Genomic DNA, 9,609 nt, shown 5'->3' with positions numbered 1-9,609 from the left:
TTGTCAAGAAGAGAAAAGAAAAACCCAAGAAAGAGGGAGAGATTGATCCAAAATTCTGGGAAGTGATGTTAAGTGCCAAAAAATCTGATTATGAGCGCATCTGTCAAGAATTTGGAGTCACTGACTATCGGTGGATGCTAAAACAGCTCAACCTGAAGAAAAAAGAGAAGGAAGATGAACAAGCAAAGGTATTTGTCAGCGATTTAAAAGGGACATAACACACAATCTCATGTTGATCTTGAGTACCTACAGAGTAGTATTGCATCGTTCATAGCTCCAAAGAATCTAGTTTTATCCTATTTATAAAAGAAAAATACAGCTTTCCGATTCTCTCGAAAACAACAGAACTCCTGGAGGCGTGCCGTGGGCGGAGCTAAAGAATGACGAGCACTGCCCGATTGCCAAAAAAACATAGACATTTGATGCCGTTTCACTTACCGTCCGCAGTTCTGAATTATGACCGGAATATTTTATAGCTGGGACCGCTCCATCTTCCAGTATCAAACGATGTGCAAATCCAGCGTCGAACTGGGCCTTGTTTATAAAACGTTCGTCAACAACACACTTGCAAAACTCCTGTCCGTATTATTTTATAGCTGGGACGTTCTTTGATAAGGTTAACAAGTTTATCTTTCCCTTACAGCCAAAAACACACTTTTTTAGAGACATTCTTCTCGAGCTAGTACCGCTGAGTGCATCCGAATGAAGCTCATTGATGGGCACGCTCTTGCTCTTGCTCTCCTAGAAGTGTGTGCGCGGGCGCGTTCTTCCAGGAGAAATGCCCATATAAGGAGTCTCACCCTTTATTACATCACGAAGACAAGCGCGAAAAAAAAAAAACTCTCCGAAACTTGTACTAAACCGGAGGGAACATATTTGACACAGAATATTCATATCGTGTTTTGAAACTTTGGCCATGTTTAGCATGAGAATACAACTCTTTAACAGTGTAAATAACAAAACATGCATAAAGTAGCATTAGACCTCCCCTTTAATCATCTGATGCTGGTGTCTCACTATATTTGTCAGTCAATTTCCAATCATTTTGAGTTGATGTGTTTGTGTGTTTTTTAAAAGGACATTCAGTAAAGGCATAAATTTACTTCTAAACTCCCATTTCTTATGTCCTATAGGTGGTTGAAAATGTTGGCAACATGAAGCCAATTGAAGTGAAGACAAGTGGCAGAGCTGAGTTTGAGTTCGATATGAAGCTTAAGGACGCAAACAGTAAAATTTGTCTCTACAAAGTAAGGTCAAATGATTTTTACATGGATAAAAAAAAAAAGCATATTTAAAACCCTTCACTCTTTCCAGGATGGTCAAATGCTTGATTATGGCGATGACACTGATGATTCCTCCAAACACAATATGAAGAAGACTGGTGACAAATACATGTTTAGCGTAAACAATCTTGGCTTGAATGATGGTGGACTATACCAGGTGGATGTTGAAGATGTCAACATTATTTCAACGACCTTAGCAAGTAAGAATCATTTCATTTTAAGCATTTCAAATAAAATACTTTAAAGTACATCTCTACATCCATTTTATTAATCATTTCCATACAGTTCCGGATGTGGAATTTGATGGTATGCTAAAAGATGCTAAAGTGGTTGAGGGGCAGGATGCCATGTTTGAGGGCATTTTTTCTGGCCCTGTACCTCAGATCACTTGGTGTGCCAATGACATCTCTGTTGAGCATGGAGACAAGTACAATATCACAGTCTCTGAAGACAAGCTCACCCACAGATTGGTAGTAAAGAACTGCAAAAAAGAGGACAAGGGTGTGTACACTGCTATTGCTGGGATTAAATCATCCAGGGCCACCCTTGCTGTTGATGGTAAATCTTCAAGAATAACAAAGAAATATCATATTTCAGCATAAATTTACATTGCCATGTATATCTAACAGGCCAATAATCTATTATTGTTTGTTATGCTCTATGCCACATCAGAAGACTCTAACATCAAGGGAAAAGGTCGAGGTGGTGCAAGTGACGGAGCAGATGTTTTTGCAAGACGTCTGGCAGATGAACAGGCCAGACTGCAAAGAGAAAAAGATGAAGCAGCCAGGAGAGGCAAGGGTACAGATGGGAGAGGTGATGGAGCTGATGGCCGTGGTGGTGCAGCAGATGGTCGTGGTGATGGAGCGCATGGCCATGGTGGTGCAGCAGATGGTCGTGGCGTTGGAGCTGATGGCCGTGGTGGTGCAGCAGATGGTCGTGGTGATGGAGCGCATGGCCATGGTGGTGCAGCAGATGGTCGTGGTGTTGGAGCTGATGGCCGTGGTGGTGCAGCGGATGGTCGTGGTGATGGAGCTGATGGCCGTGGTGGTGCAGCGGATGGTCGTGGTGATGGAGCTGATGGCCATGGAGGACTTGGCGAAGATGGAAGAGAAGGATGTGGAGTTGATGCGACCGGGGAGTATGGACAAGGTGGCCTTGAAGGACTTTACGGAAGTGGAGGTAATAGACTTGGAAGAGATGCAACAGGGAAATACGGACAAGGAGGAGATGGTAAAGATGGAAGTGGAAAGGATTCTGGAATGGGTTTGGGAGCAGATGGACTGGGAGGCCAGTCAGCTGTGGTTGGATCTGGTGGCGATGGTACAGGTATGTTAATGACAAAATTGTACATAAACTCTGTCAACATTTTACATTGCTTATTATTTAAAGCTGCAGTCCATAACTTTTTTTGGTTAAAAATGATCCGAAATCAATATTTGAGCAAGTACATAAACAGCCAGTGTTCAAAACTATCACCTTACTTTAGCCCAATTAACAACGGTTAATTATTTTTTCTAATTTCAGTGGTACGGGTAGGTTTTCACGGGGGATTCAAGCATGATGCCGCGTCATTACGTCACGTCTGTAAACATAAAGAAGTTGTCCCAGCTAGTAGGCTATCGCATGTGAGGATCCTGCAGGTGGTGGATCAATTATAGCCTTTTCTCACAGCAGCTGGAATAATTAAATGTATCATTTTGCGGATTGTAATCCAGAAAGGGTTATGTGTTTATGAAATATAAATGAAATTATATTCCAGTTTTAAATGTCCTTCTGATTAAAGATAGCCTGGGATTACACAAGATTTGTTTTTCAAAGACAACCAGTTCGAAGGGAGCATTTTTGAGTTAAAAGAATTTCTTAATATGAATATGACACTTAGATTAGACTGTACAGAAATTGAAATCTACACGGTAATAAACACTATAGGCAATGCTGATGTTGTTAACATTAATAATGTGAGAATAAAGTATAACAATAATAAATTGATTAAATCACCATAGGTAGCGCGATTTATAGTAATGCTTTTTTCCTCAGTTGGTCAGAACAAAAGTAGCAGACTTGTTACTTACTTAACAATATACAGTGAAAATTCTTATTTGGGTCATATATTCCAAGATGAGGCTAGAATCTGTGATTGCGATGTACAGTAAAAATCCATACCGGTGGCTGACTACCACACACACACACTCCTTAAAACATTAGATTCATCCGCCGTGCCAGTGCACAACCCACGCAAGGAAGATAATTCCGCAAACAGCTGCAATTGCAGGTTTTCAAACAGAGATGGCAACAAAGAGGCAAAATTTACAGACTGCAGCTTTAATTTCCATGAAAAATTTACCTCTTAGACAAGTTATTATAATTCATTCAAATATATTCGTTCCAGATAAAGTGCACTTTGCAAGTGGCTTAACAGACAAAAATGCTCTCCGTGGCAAACCTGCAGAGCTATTGTGTAAACTAAATACTGACAAAATTGATGGTGTGTGGTATAAAGATGGAAATAAGGTAAGTTTGTGTATCACAGCAATATGTCCTTGCTTGATTACTTTTCACTGACAAATACAGAATTTGATATTGATATAAATCTTTTTTCATCAGCTGACTTCCAAAGATGGAGTGGTAATCTCTAAGGATGGTTGTACACATAAACTCATTATCCAGAATTGCAAGGATTCTGATGTAGGTCTATATCATTTTGAGGTAAATGGTTGCAAGACAGAGGCCATGGTGAGAGTTGGAGGTAATCATATTAAATTTTCATTTTTACATTTGGCTAGAATGAGGAAATGACTGTCAGTTTGGCATTTACAATAATCTTTTCTGCTGTATATTGCTTCTATTTTTCCCAGATCTTCCAGAATTCGATCCTGATGCTTTGCAAAAGTTCTCAAACCCTGTGATAGTGAAAGCAGGCCAGAGTGCATCTTTTAAGATGTCATTTCCTCCACAAGCTTCACTGGAGATTAAATGGTTTAAAAATGGTTTGGAGCTTCTTGATGGTGGTTCGGTGAAAGTGGTGAAGGAATCAAACCACAACCGTCTTCAAATAAAAGACTGCCTGCGATCGGATACTGGTCAAATCAAAATCCAGCTAAAAAATCCTTTTGGTTCTATTGAAGCTTTGTCTAGCCTTATAGTACTAGGTGAGTACAATATCTGCAATTAAACTGTTACCAAAACAAACAGACTACTATATTTTAAGTAACACGCATCTGCTCCCCCTGACAGACAAGCCAGGTCCACCACAAGGCCCACTAGAAGTGAATGAAAGCACATCCTCGGTCCTTGAACTGAAATGGAATCCTCCGAAGGATGACGGTGGCTCAGAAGTAACCAACTACATAATTGAGCGTCAACAGATCGGGCAGAGTACCTGGAAAAGGGTTGGGGATATTTCAGCTAACCATCTAACCTTCAGAGACAGAAACGTATCTCTTGGCAAGAGGTACATCTATCGTATCTACGCTGAGAATCTTGAGGGCGTCAGTGAAGCGATGGAGACTGAAAAAATCATGGCTGGCACTTTAAGTAAACTCCTTAATTTTTAACTGCTAAATTTTTCATATGAGATGTACTGAAGTCATCTAATATTTATATCCCATATGTGTTGGCAGTGTTCCCTGGTCCACCAGGCATGCCGAAGGTGGTCAGTGCATTCAAAAACTGTATAAACCTAACATGGACCCCTCCAGAGAAAGATGGAGGGAATAAAATCTTGGGCTACCAGCTAGAGAAACGCAAAAAAGATACAAACCAGTGGGTGATTCTGAACCCAGTTAAGGACCCTATCCAAGGTATTTTTTTATTTTTATTTCAAAGCGCCACACCGAATGAAAGGCACTGACTTCCAGCCCTACTAAATGTTGAGTCTGGAAAACAACTGCTATGACATATCAATAAATAACCATTAGCAAGCACCTAACCTCAAAATACATATAAGTGGTCTCTACCTCTTACAGTTCTGAAGTATGCAGTGAAAGATGTGTCAGAGGGGTCAGAGTATGAGTTCAGAGTAACAGCCATTAATATGTCTGGGCCTGGAGAACCCAGTGCTCCTTCTATGATTGTCTGCGCTAAAAACCCCAACAGTAAGTCACAGTCACTTGATTAAGAAATCAAGTTAAGTGCAAACATCTTTACTGATTTCGAACAATCATTTTCAGTGAAGCCCCATTTCAAAGATCCTGAAGACTTTATGGTTGTGAGATCAGGAAATTCTATCAGAATCAAAATTAATTATGAGGTAAAGATCCACATCTACATATGCACACTTATTTACCGTCTTCAAAAATAAATAAATTGATATTCGGCACACAGGCCTCTCCACCACCAGACATTACCTGGCTTAAGAATGGGGAACCTGTATCTCCCTGGAACAAGATCATTCATGCTGATGGCACTTGCACGCTTGTCATACCCTCCTCAAAGTATTCAGATTCAGGAGTCTACACCATTGTGGCTAAAAACTCAAGTGGGCAAGCCAGCTTTGACGTAGAGGTCAGAGTAACAGGTAAGCTACATTTGATGTAAATGATATAGCTGTGATCACATAATGTAAACAAGTTTAGTGCTGTGCTGCATACAATCTGTTGCGAATATTCATTGCAAATACTCACTGTTCAGAGTTATTTTTCATGCCTTAAGCCTTGGTGAGACCAAACTTTCAAAGACAGCAAACCAGAAAAGAACATGTCAGAGAAACAAAGAGTTACTCATAAGTGAAAGAAACTATTGCATAGATATTCTATTGCTATAAAATAATCCTACTTTATGTGGCTACAGATGAACCCAAGCCCCCAGGCCCAGTGGCGCTAGAACAGGTGGTTTATGGCAAAGTCATTATCACATGGAGTCCTTCTCCAGACCACAACAAAGATGACCGACTGCACTACATGTTGGAAGAATATAACTCCAACACACGCATTTGGCGCAGAATAGCCGACCACCTTCTCTGTACTACCTACACTACCAGCATTCAACCAGGTCAAGAATATCACTTCAAAGTCTATGCAAAAAATGATATGGGAGTTTCTGATCCTTCAGAATCACCAACATGGGGCAAAAACAACAATAAAGGTGGGTAGCAGGACCACTACCAGTTTAGCTTATTGTTTTGCACAATGCTAAGTACTTAGTCTTTTTTTTTTCTTTCCTTCCCACCAACTAGTTCCAATGCCCTCAACTGTGTCAGCCGTGGTCACTTTGGAAAGGCCACCATCCATCCTGGTTCCACTTAAACTCCACACTCCACCAAAAGGATACCAGTGCTACATGACCTGCGCTGTCCGCGGCTGTCCCAGCCCATACATTGCATGGTACCATAACGGGATTTGCATCAACTCCGACAACAACTACTACATCACAAATGCATCTGGTGTCTGCTCTATGTACATCCTCAGAGTTGGGCATGAAGATAGTGGCGAGTACAAAGTGGTGGCAGTCAACCCATTTGGCAAGGCAGAGTGCTCTTCTACATTAAAAGTGAAAGGTATGACAGCTGCAGTGTTCATTTCAAAGCTTGAGAAGTGTTTACCACAGTCACCTGATTTACTTGATGGTTTGTCCTTTGTGAACAGTCACGTTGCTAATAATTTTCAACATGGTTACGTAATGAAAATGGGCAACAGCTATGCCAGAGCTCGTCAAAAAGTGACCTGCAGGGCAAATATGGAGCGTCAATCATTTTTATGCGGTCACAGATTGATTTAGACAAATTAGCTGCACCGCTTGATGCATTAGAGCACTTTCTGTGCAAATCTCTGTGGTGAATTCAGAAGCACTCAGCAATTAAAAAAAAACTAAAAAAAAAAAAACTAAACCTAATTGTATAAGACAGATCAGACTAATGTCCTCTATACTGTCCCTTTTGACTAAGCTCATACTGTGTGTATTTGCATTGCATTATCAATTGCAACATTTGAAATTCAATAACACACAAAATTAAGCCCGAGTACCTAGAATGAGACCTGCATAAAGTATGATTCAGTCGTGAAAATTAAAGTGCTAAGATCGGACAATTACTCAAAAAATGAACTGTCATTTGAATAATTTGGCTTTCTAAAAAAGTAGATGAAAAGCCCTGGCCAGTGCATTACATATGTAAATCAAAATCAAATTACTTTTACAAACACATTTTTCTATTCAGCTTGTACAATAACAGAAAAAAAAAAAAACTCTTTTGTTGGTCATTCATTTTATTCTTTCTCCTTTTTTCTACTGTGTATTTCAGATTGATCTGCACTCCACTGGAGACGCTAGTTTTTGCTCTGCTTCTGCCACAACTAATTTCCTGCATGCATTTTAAGCTAAGACAGTGCATGAATATAAATGAACATAGCTATGGTTGCAACTGAGAACACATAGAATTTAATATTATACCAAGGAATGTGTAGCCTGCTACTAAAAACAAAAGATTTTGGAAAGTATATAAGTGTATGTGACTTCACAATATGCAAATAAACATTTTCTGGCAAGCATACTTTCTAGCATGTTATTCTTTGAGACTTTAAATGTCAGATGATCCAGTTACAGTATGAACCAGTGGACATTCTTCTTGGACATGGTTGAAAAAGTTTCACAGACGTCTACTCTCACACACATTCCCCTTCTCACTGAAACTGCAGTTTAGAATATTCCAACAAGATTTGCCGCTAAGGTCTATGATAACCGGATGAAAATTATGGCGGGGGACTTTGCTACTTTTAAAAATTTTAGTGTTTATACTGTAGCCTATGATGCAGGCATTGACATATTTTTGTTGACCAACCCGGAAGTTAACATCACCCATTCCCTGAAAAAAAAAAAAAAAAAAAAAATCCATTGGCTTTTTCATTATTGAAGAAAATATAGAGTTTATAAGCTCTAGTGTATGATTCTTAAACGTTTAATCGTGATAATCTACACAAATGAACACACTTTTATGAATTCTGAAGCCTAAATACAATAGCCACAAGTAAAATGCTAAATGTAAACTATAAACGCAATATAAACATATAAACATTTTTCAAGTAAAAGCTTTTAAAAGAATTACGAAAGGGTATTATTAGTGTTTCCTACATTGTAGAATAAAACTGCTATTTGACCAAAACCCATTGATTTTTTCACAGTGGATCCGGATGTGCTAAAACTTGATTCTAGGTTTCAGCGTACAAAAATATGCCATCCCTGTAACACTCTGTTGGTATCGGGGCAAAGTTTAAAGTCATAAGATTATATGTGTGTTTTATTGGGACCAGATAATGTGACCACTAGTTTGTGAGAGTTGCTAAGTTGTGTGGGCATGTAAAGTGCGGTCAGCTCCTGTGCATATGGCACCCCTCTGGGACTGCATACCCAACACATAAGTCATAATATCAAAATATTTTATTTGTGCATCGTTAAATTATAAATAGCACATCCCATTAACATGAGAATTTAACATAGTCTCTCAAATCTGAAAGAACATCACCAGACCAAATATATTGAACTATTGAGATGAGTGCTGTTATTGTGAAGCCTTTTGACATAACTTATCTTAAATCTTATTTTACACATCCTGATGTAAGGTCATTACATAGACATGGTGTTAAATAGTGTAGCTAATGACTAGATCAAATAGGGCAATAAAGCATAAATGAAATCCTGTTTTCTGGCAAAGGTGATGTTACATCTTGTCCCTGGCAATGGCAAATGAACAGTCATCACCACAAAAGCAACTTGAATGTCACTCTCACTATTTAGAGAATAAGTATGACCATGAACCATGGACAGGGCCTCTGTCCCTTTGCTGCTGTAAACCTCACCCAAATAACAGATTTAATGTGACAGCTAATAAGACTGCAGAGCTTGAGAGGTTTCAATTTGGCCCACTACGGTTTTATTGCTGAACAAAATGGAGAGACTGCAATAAATTGTGGGAGTCAAACACGGTTGTATTGACAGAGCAAGTTAGCTACACGTGAAGGTGAGTTGTTTCTCCTTCTTTCTTCTTTTACTTTTTTTTTTTCAGATGAGAACCTTGAAATATACAATATTACACATTCATCTTTATAATTAAATAATATAGAAAGCAATCTGAAGGCTTTTTTAAAAAATATCAGATTTCAGGTTTGACTTGTAGCCTATATGAGAAGATACCCAACCACAGATCTGATTTGTGTTTCGTATTAAATTAGTGTTTTAGATGCTATCAAACAATGTTAAAGTGCTTTCTTACATGTGATTGCCAAAGTCAGGCTGAATAAAATCGTTTTATAAGAACTTAACGTAGCACTCTACTAAAACACACTGATGTTTTAACCATAGTATTCTGTTTGTATGTTAAATAGCTTATCAGTGA

At 38.9% G+C, this 9,609-nt stretch overlaps 1 protein-coding gene across 1 annotated transcript; it reads left to right on the top strand.

Annotated features, from left to right (window-relative positions):
* Positions 1-26: 26 nt before the first annotated feature.
* Positions 27-7,760, top strand: LOC109070150 (immunoglobulin-like and fibronectin type III domain-containing protein 1). The gene is made up of 16 exons (XM_042725170.1): positions 27-188; positions 1,134-1,247; positions 1,315-1,483; positions 1,569-1,841; positions 1,956-2,786; positions 3,676-3,797; positions 3,891-4,032; positions 4,142-4,435; positions 4,521-4,820; positions 4,907-5,086; positions 5,252-5,380; positions 5,456-5,535; positions 5,610-5,802; positions 6,075-6,368; positions 6,460-6,780; positions 7,522-7,760. Exons 1-16 carry the CDS (start codon positions 66-68, stop codon positions 7,524-7,526), a joined length of 3,570 nt encoding a protein of 1,189 aa, XP_042581104.1. The 5' UTR covers positions 27-65; the 3' UTR covers positions 7,527-7,760.
* Positions 7,761-9,609: the final 1,849 nt, after the last annotated feature.

The sequence above is a fragment of the Cyprinus carpio genome, chromosome B6 (genome assembly GCF_018340385.1).
Source record: "Cyprinus carpio isolate SPL01 chromosome B6, ASM1834038v1, whole genome shotgun sequence".
NCBI classification, from domain to species: Eukaryota; Metazoa; Chordata; class Actinopteri; order Cypriniformes; family Cyprinidae; genus Cyprinus; species Cyprinus carpio.
Note: the sequence above shows the minus strand (reverse complement) of the source record. Positions and strands in the feature narration are given on the sequence as shown.